We start from the raw sequence: 19,624 nt of genomic DNA, 5'->3' as shown, positions 1-19,624 counted from the left end.
ACAGCCTATCATTTTAAACCGCTAAAATGTTCACCCTACACGTGAGAATCAGCTGCAAGCAACAAGGCAGCAGGCTTCAAGTGGATAATCAAAAGTAAAAGAAAACTAACTCAATGGCAGTGGTAGAAAAAGTACCCAATTGTCATACTTCTGTAAATGTATAGATACCTTAATAGAAGGTTACTCAAGTAAAAGTAAACCAGTAAAATACCTCAGTAGAAGTATTTGGTTTTAAATATACCTAAGTATCAAAAGTAAATGTAATTGCTCAAATATAAAGTCAAAGTATAAATGCTTTAAAAATCCTTATATAAATGTAATCAAATCAAAATGGATTTGTCACATGCACCGACTGAAACAGGCGCAGACCTTACCGTGAACTTCTGACTTTCAAACCCTTTAACCAAGGTGGTTAAGAAAAACACAGTTAAGAAAATATTTACTAGATAAACTAAAGTACCACAATAAAATAACAACGAGGCTACAGTATATACAGATACTGAGTCAATGTGCTGGGGAACAGGTTAGTCTAGGTAATTGAGGTAATATGTACATGTAGGTCAGGGTAAAGGGGAAATGCAGACGGCACCATTTTCTTGTTTTTATAACGTATGGATAGCCAGGGGCGCACCCCAACACTTAGACATTATTTACAAAAGGTGAATTTCTGTTTAGTGAGTCCGCCAGAGGCAGTAGAGATGACCACGTGTTCTCTTGACAAGTGTATGAATTTGACAAATGTTCCTGTCCTGCAAGCATTCAAATGTAACGAGTACTTTTTGATTGTCAGGGAAAATGGAGTAAAAAGTACAATATTTCTTTAGGAATGTAGTGAATTAAAATTTGTCAAAAATCGAAATAGTTAAGTACAGGTACCAAAAATACTTGCGATGGGAAATAATTGCACAAAACTAATAGCTAGATGGACAAAATTTCCTTTGTCACTAATAATGTGTACCACTGATCAAATATATTATTTACCACAATTGACTACTATTGAATAAATAAAGAAAAAAAGTTATTTTGAACAAACGGAAAAGACTTAATGACAGTAAATACTTGTCTAGTCAGGTGTCCCGCCACAACAAACCAGAAGGCCAATTAGTATTAGTACGTGGCACTGGGACATGCCATGTCAGAGGTCACCCAGACACAGTGCTGTGTGTGAGATAGTTGAGGTAGGGACCTATAAATAGATATCCCACTAAGCTTCACAGCAGAGGATTCAAACAGAATTACACCGACTGATGAGAAAATTAAATATATAAAAAGTGGCGACCTTGTTTCCCTCCTCACAAAAGCAGCCTTCTGCGCTACCATCCCAAGAGAGACCGAGAAAGAGAGAAAACGCAAACTGACCCATTTAGTCACGAAGAGCTTTCAACTTACACCCGTGTTCTCTGACCAACCAGTATTTCAATATCGTATTAAAACTTCACTTAACAGAGAGAAGGGAAACTGTATTTACAGCATTTGACATTTTTGATTAAAAGGCAAAGTATTGTATATTAATGTCACTGTACACTACCATTGGTTGAGCAGTGAGAACAGAGAAGGCCTCTATGCCTGTTCATTGTTCATCCCATACAGTAGTGTTAATTAGTTTCCCCAGCTTACTCCTTCCTCGTCATTGGACCGGAAGGAAGGAGTGAATGTGGAGTCAGTGTGCATGTTCTTAGCAGCAGCTTAATCTGCCTCTCGTCCTGGTGCTGTAGCTAGCTTGAGCTGATCTGCATAACGCAATGGTGCTCCTCCACAGAGAGGGCCGTCACATCCACTCGTCACCTCTGCTTTACGCAACAAGGAGCTGTGTTCAGTTGGCAAGAAACAGGAGGAAACCATTCAGTTTTAAAACAGAAGAGGACCGTGCATGAAATCCTAATACTAAGGTCGCGATTCAATACGATCCCGGGTTATAGGCATTGCGGATTTTCAGATTGAGCCGACATACGCAGCGTTTACTGGAAATGGGATCTTTGCGAATGCAGAATCATTGCCTTTAAAAGCTGCAATGCCTTTAACCCGCGATCGGATTGAATCCCAGACTAAGACTTTAGTGAGCCAAGGCTAGGTAAGGCCAGAATCTCTAGGTTTAGAGCAATGTCTGCCAATTTAATCAACACAACTGACCCTATCCATGTATATTTTGTATCACTAGACCTATGTTGTGGTTTCCACTGACATTCTTTGAGCACACATCGTTTCCATTGGCTAAAGATGTAGTAGCCTAACCGGCAGACTCCATAAGGCTCCTGCTCTGATACAAGGCCTGAGGCTATTCATCCTCAGAGGTTTAGACTTGGTCTCAATGAACTAGTTAGTCCGCCTGACAGCGAGATCAAAGCTAGTCAAAATGGCCGTCGCACGAGCACTGAATATTAAATTAGGTTGGAACTATTTTAGACTGACATCTCTATTTTGGTCTTTAAAGCAGACTGACAATAATAAACAATACTTTTTAGGTGGTTCGTGTGAAGGTTTTGGGACTCTCCCTTCCGCTCTTCCTCCCTCCCCCACTCAGTCTCAGGTCTGTTGTAAATGGTTACAGTTTGCTGGCTTTCCCATCTCTCTCCCGCTAGTCAATGTCTGTGTGGTTAGGTCTCTGAGTCACAGTACCTCAAGGCATTGAATGAGACACATAGCCACTCAAAGACTTCCCCCAATTGTGTGGGTGGGTGAACAACTGCGGCTGCCCTGAGAATTCTAGCGTGTTTCCTACCGGTGAGACAATCTGCTCCTGGCATCTGTGTACATGCACAGAGGGGTCACCGAGGGGTCTGCAACAACGAGGGGCCACGGGGGCCTCAAATCCACAGCCGAGCAAGGTCTTGAAGACCGAACCAGTTTTGGTAAAAACACCACTTTTCATGCCAAATGAGTCCCAAATGGGCCAGTGAGACCCTGTACAAGGCCCAAATGTTGAGAGCACTAGTCAGGATGGAATGGTTGGTGGAAATAGGGGAGACAGCGAGCAAGCACGAGCGCAGTCCCTAAATAAGACAAAGTGTTTGGGGGGTGTATGGAGTGGCCCTGTCTGACTTGGACTAATTATGAGTGGGACCGACTGGGTATACTTGTCACTGTATGTATGTGTACTGCATGTGTGAAGCTGGTTGTGTGCTCAGATAGATGTATGCATGTGTAGATTTGTGCGTGAGGTCAGCTAGGGATGTGTGTGTAGTTGGGCGTGTGTGAGAGGGGGAGGGAGAGATGTGTGTGTAACACCACGTGGCATTCTCTCACCTGCTGAAGTCCTTCTCGGTTTCCAGTGCCTCCTCTCCGTGGCCCATACGCAGGAGGTGACGCTCGTCTATGTCCAGAGCCATGATCTTCTCAAACAGCTGGTTCAGAGCCTTGAACACACACAGAACAGAGGTGAATGCCTGCGCACACACACCTCTTACAGTGTTGCAGGGTGAACAGAAAGGGGACAAGGCTTTTTGATTAAATACTGATGCGAGGAGACTGGGGCACAGGGGAGCTTTTTAATTTTTCCTCCGTGACTTTAGGCTGGGATTTCTCAGTGATTAATGGCACCATTTTGTGGAGGATTGGTGAATTCCTCCTGCAGCAACTTTGCTTCCTAAAATATGATCAGTCAAGTGGTGAAGATCATTTTCATAAAAAGCTTCCAACATGCAATACTTGTGACTATAAGGGCCATATCTATGAATGTAGGGGCCTGTGTGTTATCCATAAGTTGCTTTGGATAAAAGCTTCTGCTACATGCCTATAAATGATAGAATACAGTGCATTCGGAAAGTATTCAGTCCCATTCACTTTTTCCAATTTGTTACGTTACAGCCTTATTCAACAAAACTAAGGAGATGATTGTGGACTTCAGGAAACAGCAGAGGGAACACCCCCCTATCCACATCGATGGAACAGTAGTGGAGAGGGTAGTAAGTTTTAAGTTCACATCACAGACAAACTGAATTGGTCCACTCACACAGACAGCATCGTGAAGAAGGCGCAGCAGCGCCTCTTCAACCTCAGGAGGCTGAAGAAATTTGGCTTGTCACCAAAAGCACTCACAAACTTCTACAGATGCACGATCGAGAGCATCCTGGCGGACTGTATCACCGCCTGGTACGGCAACTGCTCCGCCCACAACCGTAAGGCTCTCCAGAGGGTAGTGAGGTATGCACAACATATCACCGGGGCCAAACTACCTGCCCTCCAGGACACCTACACCACCCGATGTTACAGGAAGGCCATAAAGATCATCAAGGACAACACCCACCCGAGCCACTGCCTGTTCACCCCGCTATCATCCAGAAGGCGAGGTCAGTACAGGTGCATCAAAGCTGGGACCGAGAGACTGAAAAACAGCTTCTATCTCAAGGCCATCAGACTGTTAAACAGCAACCACTAACATTGAGTGGCTGCTGCCAACACACTGACTCAACTCCAGCCACTTTAATAATGGGAATTGATGGGAAATGATGTAAAATATATCACTAGCCACTTTAAACAATGCTACCTAATATAAATGTTTACATACCCTACATTATTCATCTCATATGTATACGTATATACTGTACTCTATATCATCTACTGCAGCCTTATGTAATACATGTATCACTAGTCACTTTAACTATGCCACTTTGTTTACATACTCATCTCATATGTATATACTGTACTCGATACCATCTACTGTATCTTGCCTATTCTGCTCTGTACCATCACTCATTCATATATCTTTATGTACATATTATTTATCCCCTTACACTGTGTATAAGACAGTAGTTTTGGAATTGTTAGTTAGATTACTTGTTGGTTATTACTGCATTGTCGGAAGTAGAATCACAAGCATTTCGCTACACTCGCATTAACATCTACTAACCATGTGTATGTGACAAATAAAATTTGATTTGAAATTGATTAAGTTGTCCCCCCACATCAATCTACACACAATATCCCATAATGACAAAGCAAAAATAGATTCTGAATCTGAGCACATTTATAAAAAATAAAAAACAGATATAATCACATTTACGTAAGTATTCAGACCCTTTACTCAGTACTTTGTTGAAGCACCTTTGGCAGCGATTACATTACTTCTTGGGTATGATGCTACAAGCTTGGCTGACCTGTATTTGGGGAGTTTCTCCCATTCTTCTTTGCGGATCCTCTCAAGCTCTGTCAGGTTGGATTCCGGGGAATGTCACTGCACAGCTATTTTCAGATCTCTCCAGAGATGTTTGATTGGGTTCAAGTCTGGGCTCTGGCTGGGTCACTCAAGGACATTGAGACTTGTCCCAAAATCACTCCTGCGTTGTCTTGGCTGTGTGCTTAGAGTCATTGTCCTGATGGAAGGTGAACCTTCGCCCCAGTCTGAGGTCCTGAGTGCTCCGGAGCAGTTCATCAAGGATCTTTCTGTACTTTGCTCCATTCATCTTTCCCTCGATCCTAACGAGTCTCCCAGTCCCTGCCTCTGACAAAACCTCCCCACAGCATGATGCTACCACCACCATGCTTCACCATAGGGATGGTGCTAGGTTTCCTCCAGACGTGACGCTTGGCATTCAGACCAAATAATTAAATCTTAGTTTCATCAGACTAGAGAAACCGGTCTTCGCTTTGTCATTATGGGGTAGTGTGATTACTTTTGTATTTTTTTGACTAAGGCTGTAACGTAACAAAATGTGGAAAAAGTCAAAGGGCCTGAATACTTTCTGAATGCACTGTATATACAGTATATGTGAATTGAGTCATTTTAGAGGTGTTTCCTACCTGGTTGGAGTGTGTGACTATGAGGGTTCTCTGCTCAGGGAAGTTGTGGTAGAGGTTGGAGATTATCTGGACGGCCACATCGGTCTTTCCTGTACCTGGAGGACCCACCACCTAAAAGTGAGAGAGGGAGGAGGGATAGAGAGAGAACGTGAGGCAGTGAGAGAAAGTGCACAGAGGAGAAAAAGGAGAAGGCTGGTTAGCTAACAGAAAATGCCTCTGACATTGGAGAGCACAGTGGTTCTGACAAGGCGGCCCTGTGCCTGTCAGAACACACACACAGTTTCCCCCTCAGTGGATCAGACAGGACCGGTGTGTGTGAGTAGGGCTAAGGTGAGAAGTGCTTGGCATGCAAGGTCATCCTCCCTGCACTCACAGGCAAAGACACAGAAACACAGACAACACAAATAAAACTAGAGAGCACATGAAGCTCTTTCCATCGGCTCCTTGAACTTCTTTGTATCCAATTAAGGCTTTAGAGATCATTGAGTCTAGAACTATCACCGTCCTCAAACATAACCACCACGACACCAGGTGGAAAGGATCATAAACAAACTACTCCATTTTCATCAGGGCTTTCCCAGGACGAAAGGTGATCACAGACAAGCCGAGGCTACAACTGGGTATGGAGTTTACTTGACGGTATATCCATAAAAACATTTAGCCACCGTCTTACCTCAGGTAAGTCCTTTAAAGGCACTCACATAAAAGCCAGTCCACTTTACAGACTGGACACCCCAAAACAAAGTAAAAACTTTAAACCAGGGTTAAAAAAATGTCTCCTACACTGATCCAACAGATGACAGGAGAAGCATGAGACTGGGAGGTTGTCTTGGCTGCTAATGATTGTCGTGACATGCCAGTGAGAGGTGTGTGTGTCTGTGCAGAGTTGTTTTACGACTGCCATATTTACTCAGCCAGCTACCAATCACCAGGCCAGGAATGAGCTTCATCAAAGCATGGCGGTAATGTGTGTGTGTGCCGTCACCAGAAACACCAGAGAGGGTAGTAGAGTATGTATGTGCGTTTCTGAGAGGCTGTGTGTGTGTGTGTGTGTTCTTCATCTGCACCATTTAAGATAATTTAGCGGGTGGGCTTTCAGGGGAGTATCTGCACCTTATTCACTAGTGGCTGGGGAGCCCCCTGCATCAGGAAGAGTGGTCAAAAATTCTCAGCTCTTCAAGCATACAGGGTCAATATTACACCTGTCATATCACAGCTCACTGGTATGGCTGGCCTGCTGAAGTAGTCAACATCACACCCTGGGCTATGAGTGATTGAAAGGCAGTTTAACACACAAGCCAATGGACGGGAGACTTCAATTGTATCTCAAACTTTTAATGCCGTCTGTCCATTACCTTGGTTTATTCAAGTGGCCAGATAGGAGTAGTCAATTCCTACAAGATGTTTAATCTTGAAAATATTTTAAAGTATGAAAAGTAATATCAATGATTCCTATGAACAGTAGGAGGTCAGTTTATTGTATTTGTGTAAAAATGTAGCAGACAAGAGGTATACTTAGGTCCGTAAAATGTTCTTACCATGGTCAGTCCAGGCTGCATCCCAGCGCGGATGGCCTCAATCTGAGTTGGTGTAAACTGGATGGTATTTCTGTTCAAACACAAAGTTATAACTCATGGTTAGAAGGTTTTAAGGAAAATGTTCAGAGAAGCTAAACGAAAGCTGTTTTCAACAAGCTCTGTGATGAAGTGTTTGAAAGCCTCATGAAAGACATTTCAGTCAAGGGACCCAGAGGAGCTTCTGTGACTAACAGGATTTGAATATATCAAAGTGCAACTGAAGAAGCAAAGTTACCATCAGATCAGATGAATGATCATTTCATTAAATAAAAAGCCAATTAATTTCTGCTCAGTTATGATTAAGATTGATATAATTAAGACATCAACAACCGAATTTGACAGTTTGTTTTGATCTAGTTCGCTACAGGGCTAAAAATGTCAGGAAATTACCTCACCAAACAGAACCACCAAAACACTATACAGCCAACAGCGCAAATCCCCAGAACTCACGCTAACATCGCAAATCAAAACACACCAACCCGAATAAATAGGAATCAGTATAAAATGTCCCTGACAGAAATATAAACATTTTAGAGCGTTGCATTTTACAAAGCAGGGGTTGTTTTTGCTCTAGGGAGAAAGGTTTGCTCAGTAAGCGTCCTCAAGCATAAACTAGTCAGGCCGTTGGGGGAAGCTAAATTTGGAGCAAGCAGGCACATTAGGGGTGGAAACACGCAGGCCCTGAGCATAGGCTAAACAAAAAAGGTGGGTGCTGTATTTAGGAGCCCTGTGGACATAGTGTAGCAAGATGAGACTTGACTGGCTAGAGAGAGGACAAGGACTTGAACTCTGTGCGGTGCCAACCCTGCAGGGACTCCTGAACTCTTTTGGTTGACCTGGGAACCTGAACTTTAACCTTTGACCCTCACCGTTTGGGCTGGTTGTAGGGGTAGGGTCCCCGGTTGGGCGTGACGTGAGGCTCCACTATAAGCGTTTTTTCTTCCTCTTTTTTCTCCTCAGAGTCTGCCTTCCTCTTCTTGCCTTTGTCTACCTTGTTCTGCACAGGGAACTTGATTCTAGAGTGGGGAAAGAGCAGAAGGTTCAAAGATATGTTGAGGTTGGACCACATGAAAAAGACAACACCCCAGGAAGACCATGACCCCAACCCTACTCCATCTGACCCTTGACCCCTTACCTGAAAGGGGGTATCTGCAGCTCAGGGTTGTCCTCGGTGACCTTGACAGTGTAACCAGGGAAACATGACCTCAGGTGGTCGATCGACAGGAAGGTGTCATTGAAGTCCAAGGAGGAGATCTGATTGGGCATCTTGGAGTAGTGGGCAGAGCCTGGGTCACCGTAGCCCAGGATGATGTCATGGAGCCATTCTGGGACCACACACTCAGTGTTCATCAGGTTCCTGATCGTCTCCAGTACAGCCTGGCGGAGAAAACACCACATAAAGATAGTTAACGGCTACATTTGAATTGCCAACATAACTCCTGGCTCTCTTGGCCTTCTCTGCCAGCAGCAACATGATTTAACATAATGTGTATCCTACTACAGACATGCCTCCAGTGATGGACACTGAGAGATGAGGGGGAGGGGGGCGTGCAGTGAAAGGCCACGCACCCCCGAGGGCCTCTGTCTGGGGTCAGCCTCAATCAGAGGGTTTGAGCTGGAGGTAATCCTGGATCACCCTCAGGCTTCCAGCTCCAGGACCCAGCCGCACCAGTCAGTGATTGATCACCCAGGGGTGGGGTGGAGAAGAAAAGATCAAGGCCTGGCGGCAATGCTCAAATAAAGGGAGGGATGATGGGAAGGGAAAGAGGGAGGAAGCAATAAATGGATGGATGGAAGGAAGGTGAGAGGTAGTATGAAAAAAAGGAAAGTAGGGATGGAGGGGAGGGAGGGATATTGAGGGATAACAAAGGTGGTCTGGATCATGTGTAATGAGCAGTAATACAGTCCCCCCTACTCACCTTGAAGTTGTTCTCTTTGGGCTTGCGTCTCATGATGATGTTGAAGGACTCGTAGGGGTCCTCAGTGGCGTTCTGAATACTACTGGTCATATCCTGCTGGTACTGGTTAGGGTCCAGCCACACTCTGAATGTCCTGGTGTCTCCTCTCAGTTTGGGCTTAGGGTCAGGGCCTGGGGAATAGAATATGGACAACACATTGTGGTACATTATGGTCAAGATTGAATTAATACGTATTTGCACAAAAGTTAAAACGTTTACCTGTGCATTTCCAGCAGGAATAGGGTAGTAAAAATAATATATTTAAAGAAAATATATGATAGGATTGTAAAAAGTTTAATATTTAAAAGTAATTGTTTTTAGTATGAATTCACTTTTAAAAAATGCACGCAAGGCAGAAACTGGTATGTGATCTTGTGACATGCAACCATTGATTTATATACTGTACACACACACGATGAGTGACAGTGTGGTGGTTCAAAACAGCACCACCTATCTTGGCACTTCCCCACCGTTGTAAAAAACGATTTTGGAAGCTATAGAAATGTCTTAATGTCAACATGTGTTGTTACCACGTTTATTCTATTACAGACACCTCATGCATACTTTTAAAATACAGTTGAAGTCGGACGTTTACATACCCAAATACATTTAAACTCAGTTTTTCACAATTACTGACATGTAATCCCAGTAAAAATTCCCTGTTTTAGGTTAGTTAGGATCACCACTTTGTTTTAAGAATGTGAAATGTCAGAATAATAGTAGAGAGAATTATTTATTTCAGCTTTGATTTCTTTCATCACATTCCCAGTGGGTCAGAAGTTTACATACACTCAATTACTATTTGGAAGGATTGCCTTTAAATTGTTTAACTTGGGTCAAATGTTTTGGGTAGCCTTCCCACACTAAGTTGGGTGAATTGTGGCCCATTCCTCCTGATAGTGCTGGTGTAATTGAGTCAGGTTTGTAGGCCTCCTTGCTCGCACACGCCTTTTCAGTTCTGCCCACATATTTTCTATAGGATTGAGGTCAAGGCGTTGTGATGGCCACTCCAATAACTTGACTTTGTTGTTCTTAAGCTGTTTTACCACAACTTTGGAAGTAGGCTTGGGGTCAATGTCCATTTGGAAAACCCAAATGTGACCAAGCTTTAAACTTCCTGAGTGATATATTGAAGCAACATCTCAAAACATCTACATAATTTTCCGTTATCATGATGCCATCTATTTTGTGAAGTGCACCAGTCTCTCCTGCAGCAAAGCACCCCCACAACATGCTGTCACCCCCGTGCTTCACGGTTGGGATGGTGTTCTTTGGCTTGCAAGCCCCCCCCCCTTTCCTCCAAACATAACAATGGTCATTATTGCCAAAGTTCTATTTTTGTTTAATAAAACCAGAGGACATTTCTCCAGAAGGTATGATCTTTGTCCCCATGTGGTTGCAAACCGTAGTCTGGCTTTTTTTGGAACAGTTCAGGTTATGTCGATATAGGAATCGTTTTACTGTGGATATAGATATTTTTGTACCTGTTTCCTCCAGCATCTTCACAAGGTCCTTTGCTGTTGTTCTGGGATTGATTTGCACTTTTCTCACCAAAGTACGTTCAGCTCTAGGAGACAGAACACGTCTCCTTTTTGAGGGGTATGACGGCTGCGTGGTCCCATGGTGTTTATACTTGCGTACTATTGTTTGTACAGATGAACGTGGTATCTTCAGGCGTTTGGAAATTCCTCCCAAGGATGAACCAGACTTGTGGAGGTCTACAATCCTTTTTCTGAGGTCTTTGCTGATTTCTTTTGATTGTCCCATAATGTCAAGCAAAGAGGCACTGAGTTTGAAGGTAGATCTTGAAATACATCCATCCACAGGTACACCTCCAATTGACTCAAATTATGTCAATTAGCCTATCAGAAGCTTCTAAAGCCATGATATAATTTTCTGGAATTTTCCAAGCTGTTTAAAGGCACAGTCAACTTAGTGTATGTAAACTTCTGACCCACTGGAATTGTGATACAGTGAATTATAAGTGAAATAATCTGTCTGTAAACAATTGTTGGAAAAATCACTTGTGTCATGTCATGCACAAAGTAGATGTCCTAACCGACTTGCCAAAACTATAGTTTGTTAACAAGAAATTTGTGGAGAGGTTGAAAAACTATTTTTAAATGACTCAGCCTAAGTGTATGTAAACTTCCGACTCCAACTGTATATTATGTGAGCTAAACATTTCTTAAAAAGCATGAACACATTGTTAAACTGTACTTTAGGGACGTAACATTCTAATATTACTGTCGCCACTACAACAAAAACAATTAAATACATATAATTTTGTCCTTGAAACATTAAAATGTAAATACTGTAGAACACCATTCATTCCTATGGAGGACTGCTCCTTCTGGGGAGTGCCAATATGGCCGATCGGTGGCTTCAAAGCCGCTCACTAGCCAATACATAGCATCAGCAATCCAGGGTTTTTATATACATCATTGCATGCAACTCAACTAACCCCAAAATTGCATTTGGAGGTTTACTGATAACCCAATTAATTCTCAAACATAGTGTATGAGCCAATGCGTGGCTAATGATATACGGCGGTGGTATATGAGCCTGGCCACGTTCATCACTTATGTAGCACAAGGACACACAGCAAGAGAGGAGAGAGAAAGATGAAAGACCTTGAAATCAGAGAAGCATTAGTTACACTGGCCAGACCCCCAAAAATATCTTTTAGGGGTCATCTGCCTACCATTTCATGAATACCAGGGCATCTCTCCTGGTCCCCAAGAGAGCTAAGCTTCCAAATCCTAGTCCAGGCCACTAATCGCCCACCCCCACATTACATTCTCATGCCACTCATCTCCCACCTCAGCACCGACACACATTACATTCTCATGCCTCTCACACACACAGGCTGGAGGCTTTAGACTTATTCCCATAGGGAGCCACTGACGCGCCTGTGTGTGTCTCACCTTTCACAAACATTTAAATGGGAGTATTGGTGGTGCCATAGTCCAGAGCCTTGGTAGTGAAACTCAAGCCGGTGGCCCCTGTTCCATGCATTTCCTTTAAATCCCCTCTACTAAAAGTAGCGTGGTGCAATTGACGAATGAGTGGCGAGAAGGAGGACACTTACACACTGGAATAAAGGGCTGAGGACAGCTGGAGATTGGTGTCTGAAGAGCTAGGCAGGTAGGCAGCCAGTAGGGAAAAGTAGCCAAAAATCAGATTTAAGTGTTTGTATCTTTGAGCTCTTTCCAGCTTTGCTGACTTTTACAGCTTATGGCAATGTAGACCAGGCAAAAAAGCCCCCCAGCTATAAAAGCTTTTAAATCTCTATTGGGTTGCTGAATAAATGGAGGATAAATAAATAGATACAAATGATAGCACCACTCTTCACAAAGAGCCCAGTGATACATGTGATATGCCTGTGCCTGGTTCGGCCCTATGGGCATCTGAAAGTTTAAACAGCGCTAGGCTCGTTACATAGATACACCAGCCCAGTTAGCACCTCTCTCTACATTTTTAATACAGTGGGAATATGGAGAGGAGTGAAGAAGGTACATAGTGCTTTGGTAGTGGTGCTTCTACACCTGCATTGCTTGCCGTTTGGGGTTTTAGGCTGAGTTTCTGTACAGCACTTTGAGATATCAGCTGATGTACGAAGGGCTATATAAATAAATTAGATTTGATTTGGTGCACGGGCACATGTTCAGACAGGGGAAAGGAGGAACACTTAGGTTAACCGGACATTATACACTCCAATAGCCCGCTCTGAACACTGCTGGTGGAAGAGGAAGTCTCTAGGTAGAAGCTGTCTGTAGTAGCCCTAGGATCAGCGTACACTTCCCCAATCATAACCTTAATCATTAGGAGGGGTAATGCAAAACTGACCTTCGATCAGGGTAGTATGCCTGAATGTCTCTTTTCATAGGCAAACATTAGCGGAAAGAAAAACCATGGCAGCCCAGTCACAGCTTCAATAGGATGGATCTGAGACTATGGATGTCATGTTGGAGTCTAGAACAGCCTGTCATACAGTGCATTTGGAAAGTATTCAGACCCCCCCACCTCAATCTACACACAACACCCCATAATGAAAAAGCAAAAAACAGATTGACATTTTGGCAAATAAAAAATATTTCCGAAATATCACATTTACATAAGTATTCAGACCATTTACTCAGTACTTTGTTGAAGCAAAATTGGCAGCGATTACAGCCTCAAATCTTCTTGGGTATGATGCTACAAGCTTGGCGCACCTGTATTTGGGGAGATTCTCCCATTCTTCTCTGCAGATCCTCTCAAGCGCCATCAGGTTTGGATGTGGAGAGTCGCTGCACAGCTATTTTCAGGTATCTCCAGAGATGTTCGATCGGGTTCAAGTCCGGGCTGTGGCTGGGCCACTCAAGGACATTCAGAGACTTGTCCCGAAGCCAGTCCTGCATTGTCTTGGCTGTGTGCTTAGGGTGGTTGTCCTGTAGGAAAGGTGAACCTTCACCCCAGTCTCAGGTCCTGAGCGCTCTGGAGCAGGTTTTCATCAAGGATCTGTGTACTTTGCTCTGTGTATCTTTCCCTCGATCCTGACTTGTCTCCCAGTCCCTGCCACTGAAAAACATCCCCACATCATGACGCTGCCACCACTGTGCTTCACTGTAGAGATGGTACCAGGTTTCCTCCAGATGTGACGCTTGGCATTCAGGCCAAATAGTTAAATCTTGGTTTCATCAGATCAGAGAATCTTGTTTCTCATGGTCTAAGAGTCTTTAGGTGCCTTTTGGCAATCTCCAAGCAGGCTGTCATGGTTCTTTTACTGAGGAGTGGCTTCCGGCTGGCCACTCTACCATAAAGGCCTGATTGGTGGAGCGCTGCAGAGATTGTTATCCTTTTGGAAGGATCCCCCTTCTCCATAGAGGAACTCTGTCAGAGTTGCCATCAGGTTCTTAGTCACCTCCCTGTCCAAGGCCCTTCTCCCCCAATTGCTCAGTTTGACCAGCTCTAGGAAGAATCTTGGAGGTTCCAAACTTCTCCCATTAAAGAATTATGGAGGCCACTGTGTTCTTCAATGCTGCAGAATTGTTTCGGTACCCTTCCACAGATCCTGTCTCGGATTGGGACAATTCCTTTGACCTCATGGCTTGGTTTTTGCCCTGACATGCACTGTCAACTGTGGGACCTTATATAGACAAGTGTGTGCCTTTCCAAATCATGTCCAATCAATTGAATTTGCCACAGATGGACTCCAATTAAGTTGTAGAAACATCATGCATGATCGATGGAAATTTCAAGTCTCATAGCAAAGACACCAAATATTTACACAAGTAAAGTATGTTTTTATAAATTTGCATAAACTTAAACATTTTTTTTTAAACTTTCCGCTTTATCCTTCTGGGGTATTGTGTGTAGATTGATGAGGAAAACTATTCATTTCATCCATTTTAGAATAAGGCTGTAACGTAACAAGATGTGGACTGAATACTTTCACAATGTACTGTATAACATGTCCTTTTCTACATGAATAAAATGGAATAAATGAAGCATTGAGAAGCGTTCAGGTGCGATGGGTTGCCCTAACGTTAATGGAATGTTAATGTGAACATGTCAGTTCTCTGGTTGAGTGTAACCATGCCACCTAGACTTCATGGGCTGGAAGTTAGGGGGTCGGAGGAGGATGATGCGAAGGGTGTGTGACATGAGTATGTGTGAGTGTGTATGGGCAGGATGAGTGTGCCTGTGGCGGTGGGAAGTGCATGTATGCACATCTGTGTGTGCGCGCCAACCTACCTTCCTCGATGACACGGCCTTTGTCGTCCAGCATGCCCTGCACCTCGCAGCCCCTCACGTAAGCCAGGCCTGTCTGCTCCACAAAGGGCTGGCGGCGGTCAAAGCGCGTGCCGTAGGGCAGGTTGGGCCGCACCGTGACCAGAAAGCAAACGTCGTGCTTACGCAGCCCTGGGAAAGGTGAAGAGAGAGGAGAGAGAACACCCCGTCAGCGCTCGGCTGATCTTTAAAACATGAAGTTGTAATTATACAAGGGGGGGAGAGGGGGATATTGAGATGACATTGAGCCATCCTCCTGCACGCTGAGGTTTGCTAGGTGTGGGTGGAGAGCAGAGGCCCCTTTAATAAAACTACAGATTGATTTATTTAAAATCAATTCACAAATTAACCAGCACAATTTCCACATCATACATTTCATCCTTCAAAACATTCCTATTTGACAGAACAACCTCTAGTGCGAGCTACAGTCAGCAATGTCATATGGTTTGATATGTTCATGGTAAAACAATGAATCTTGATTTGATTAATTCGGATCCCCATTAGCCGACGCTAAGAGCTAGTCTTACTGGTTTCCAGCTAGTCTTACTGGTTAGCAGTACTACCATTTGAGCTGGTATGAGTCTCTATGGACGCGGGCCTTACTTTTTTAAGCCATTTATACATTTTAGAGCAAACGGAATGAGCAGCAGCTACGTTTGGCTACATACGGACCATTAGTGAAATTCCCGCGAGAGAGTAATGGTTAATGTGATTGGATGTTAATTATTTGACTAAGCTACCTGTTTTTGACATTGTGTTATTTCGCTGAACACTAGATGGTTTAATTTTATTTTTGACAGTGAAACGAGGCTACTCAGGCGAGAGAAAAAAACCTCACCCAAATGTATAGCCCCGTTGGAAAATATAAACGGACTGTTTGAAATATTTGTAAAAAAATGTTTTAATGTGAATGCCATTTTTATTTGACGTATCCGCGACAGCATTGCGCGTGCCCCAGTTTGGAAATACCTGGTATAGACAGAATGTTGAAAAGGAAGAAGAGGGGGAGCGCGAGAGAGCAGGGGATAGAGAAAGGAGAGATAGGAGAAGAGAGTCAAGTACCTTCCCACTCGTGTTTGATGTGGTCTCGTACGTTGAGATTGACAGTGATGTCCGCTCGGACGCGGGCAGGCCAGTTCTCGCCGATGTTGGGCTTGGCCACCTCCACAATGGAGAAGGCTGTGATGGTCTGAGCCATTCTGGCCCAGCCCCCAAACACCACACCACCATACTCTGACTGCCTATAGGAAGACAAGACAACAGGTCAGCCCCTAAAGACCACCATACTCTGACTGCCTATAGGAAGACAAGACAACAGGTCAGCCCCTAAACATCACCATACTATGACTGCCTGAATGTAATAGAAATTGAGTTATAATATATGAGTGATACAAAAATATACATTTGAAAGAAACAGAAATGTGGCAACCTTATTTTACCATCAGTTATTAAGTGTGTGCGTTCTCTGCTCACCATGGTTTCATGCGAGTCACCACGTCCTCCACATCCTGTCTGATCTCGTAGGTGGACTCCAGACGGAACAAGTTGAAGTTTCTCAGCAGGTAGTCATGGAGGGTCAGGAACTGCAGATTCAGCTTCGGCAGAGCCAGACAACCTGGAACACACACACACGCAGAGAGGAAACAGATTTGGGAACAAATGCATGTAATTGGTAATAGACCTACTACCTACACATCTATTTCAGAGTAACAAACATGGCCCTGTGTTTTCCCTGACCAGGAACAATTCTGGACCCACTTGACAGGGACAATCCCTTAGCTAGAACAGTGGCAGAGTCATCTATACATTTGCAGAGTCGACTATACAGCTAGTTTTACACCTGTAATCTCTTGGCAGGCTCATGGATTTCAATGGCTTTACAGGGCTGTAGGCATCTTAGCTGGTGAAGGTGCTCCAGCCAGCCTAAAGAGGATTGCCCATTAAGAGGATGCCAGCTAAGGTGCCCCTGAGGTGTGGGATAACAGCGGTGTGTGTGTGTGAGATGAGTTTACGAGGAGATAGCATAGAAAGACAGACCTTCGCCAGAGTAGTACTCAGTGGGGACGATGTTCTCATCCCAGATAATCTTCTCCGTTGGATAAAGGGGCATTTGATTAAGTTGCTCAATCTGGGAGATTCTCCTCTCATGACGAGACACCTGGAAGAATGTGTGAGAAGGAAGACAGACAAACAAAGAAATTGGATGAACGAGCCATTGGTCTACTCTGGTACAGACTGCCCTTGCAACACGTATCCCCCCCCCCTTACTCACTAGATCAGTGGTATTAAGAACAATGTTTGGTCGAATTAAATCGGGTCGGACGTATTGCGTCACACCAGTCACCATCCCCTTGTCACGACAAACTCCTCATTCATTCATGTGTTTTAGGTCAGGGGCCTTAATGGTTTGGCCTAAATGATGGTTGTGTTCCAAACATGATGCAGAAGACTATATAATCCCTGTGTTCCCATATGTGACCACTGTCAATAACTGCCATGCTGCGCTAATCCTGTTACACTGCTGTGTTCTCTGCCAGGCACTATCCAACCCAGGGTTGTCATACTCACGTCCATCAGGGACTGGCAGAGAGGTCCATAGAGCTCTAGACCCTATGCCTCGATGGAAAGTAACGTCCAGTTCAAATACCTCAGACTATTTTAAAACTAACAAGTATAACGTTGGATCAAATTCACTGCAATCCAGGAAAACTCAAGTTCCCAACTTCCCCTAGGAATTCAGTCCATATTAAAAAGGAAAAACAATATTCTGTTCAGAATTCAAGAGTGGTTGGTTAATGTCTTGGGGAAATTAAATAACCATCAGAACAGTGATAGCTCGAGGCTGAACACAGCATAACTCCAGTCCTCTCCTTCCCCAGGTTTAATTGCAGACTCTGCAGTGTGTGTGAGCTGCTCTGCTCCCTACCGTACAGCACAGCGCCCCGAGCCTCTGACAGACACATAATACCTAACTGGAATCTTTGGAGATTTTCGGTTGCCCAGGGCAACCCGGGGCCAAATGAGTCCCCTGACATTGGTTCTGGGAAACAATCTAATCAGCTAATTATGGAAAAGCTTCTCTTCAGTAGTGGGGAGAGGAGGCCTAGAGAAGACTTGAAGTGGGTAATTACAGTAGTAAGGACAGAGCAGGTCAGTGGCTGGTCGCTTGGTGACGGAGGGTTATGGGGGGTGAGAATTGTTTAACAGACTGGATTTCTGTTTTTTAGGAGGGACTAAAAGGTGTGTGTGGAGAGCAATCAGATCCACTGCTGTCTTTTCCTAGGATAAGAGAAACATTGCTGGGGGTTGCATACTGAATTCCAAGGTCAAAAGCATAAATGAGTGGCTTTTAAACAAGCCACAAATACCTGTTATGCCGCTACACTCCCCAGGCAATTATTGTTCTGAAAATGACCATATCCTGACGTTGCTGTGGTTTAGCCAAGCACCTTGGGTGGCGTCTCATTATCGTTCCCTTCCCCCTTAAATCACAGATCTAGGATCAGACACCCCTTTCCCCATTCCTAACTTAAAGCATTAGGACGATGACACAAATACCTGATCCTCAATCAGTGGTTAAGGACAACGTCTCCCTGTTTCGTAGCACCTACCAGCAGCTCCAGGAGGACCTCCTTCTCATAGGTGGTGTCCTGTCCCTCTGCCAGCTCTGGTAAGAGGCATAGATACGAGGCCACCCTGTGGAGAGTGTTGGAACTGCATGGAGGAAAAAAGAAAAAACAAAGTTAGCATATTTGACATTACAAACTTCAAATTAATATTTATTTCCTTTGAGCATCATGATTTAAACAGTCGTATATTTTCTGCTAAGTCAGTCTATTTACTACAACAAGAAGACCCAGGGGTAGAAATGCACATTTAGGAGAATATTTACACTGTGCCGATGATTCTATTTTTCTGAGGAAAACTCTCCTATTCCAGAGCCCGGGTCGCTACCCTTCATTTGACAATGTGAAAAGTGCCAAATTTTCCCAACACACAGGCTGTTCCTTAAATCTGTGCCTGCTAGAATTGCAATGTAATGTATGCTAGTCCTCGTGTTTTCCTCAACTCTGCTCTGCTAAGTAGCGGCCACTGCAGTCCTGCTCTGTCAGCATGGCGTGTTCAGGGGCCGGGGTCGATGCGATTATTCAAATCCAACCACATCTCCATCTCTCAGAGCTGAGGCAGAGGCTGCCTCGGCATGTGCCATGACACAGGCAGGGGTTGGTATAAAGAGACACTGTGACTGAGTCCGTACAGACAGAGCGGGACACGTGTCATTGTGAGCAGAAGTGTGGGCAGGCTCGTGATGATGCCATGATTTGACCACACGGATCAGTGGGTTTTGCTGGCCATGCAGTTGGTCCGTCTAGGGACTGGTATGGGTCACGCTGCTGTACTGTACTTCATGACAAAGCTAAAATAGCTGCTTTGAGTTGTTAAGGAGACAAATGCAGCAATTATCTCAATATCAAATTATTTCTGATAACAATTAAGTATCTTACTGAAATTGTTTTCAAAAAACAATTTTTAAAGGGTAAAAAAGAAACAAAAACAGATTCTTAGCTAAGAGCAATT

At 44.0% G+C, this 19,624-nt stretch overlaps 1 protein-coding gene across 1 annotated transcript in view; it reads right to left on the bottom strand.

Moving 5' to 3' along the window:
• aqr (aquarius intron-binding spliceosomal factor) overlaps positions 1-19,624 on the bottom strand; it is a 56,701-nt gene that overhangs the window by 27,342 nt on the left and 9,735 nt on the right. Inside the window, exons 14-24 of the mRNA XM_064927977.1 lie at positions 18,658-18,760; positions 17,084-17,204; positions 16,520-16,661; positions 16,109-16,287; positions 15,011-15,178; positions 9,233-9,402; positions 8,449-8,690; positions 8,183-8,329; positions 7,275-7,344; positions 5,737-5,847; positions 3,244-3,353 (exon numbers count right to left, since the gene is read on the bottom strand). Of these exons, the coding sequence (XP_064784049.1) occupies positions 3,244-3,353; positions 5,737-5,847; positions 7,275-7,344; positions 8,183-8,329; positions 8,449-8,690; positions 9,233-9,402; positions 15,011-15,178; positions 16,109-16,287; positions 16,520-16,661; positions 17,084-17,204; positions 18,658-18,760 (1,563 nt within the window). The remainder of the gene's footprint in view (positions 1-3,243; positions 3,354-5,736; positions 5,848-7,274; positions 7,345-8,182; positions 8,330-8,448; positions 8,691-9,232; positions 9,403-15,010; positions 15,179-16,108; positions 16,288-16,519; positions 16,662-17,083; positions 17,205-18,657; positions 18,761-19,624) is intronic.

The sequence above is a fragment of the Oncorhynchus masou genome, chromosome 21, assembly GCF_036934945.1.
Source record: "Oncorhynchus masou masou isolate Uvic2021 chromosome 21, UVic_Omas_1.1, whole genome shotgun sequence".
Lineage (NCBI taxonomy): Eukaryota > Metazoa > Chordata > Actinopteri > Salmoniformes > Salmonidae > Oncorhynchus > Oncorhynchus masou.
This window is presented reverse-complemented; position numbering and strand designations above follow the sequence as displayed.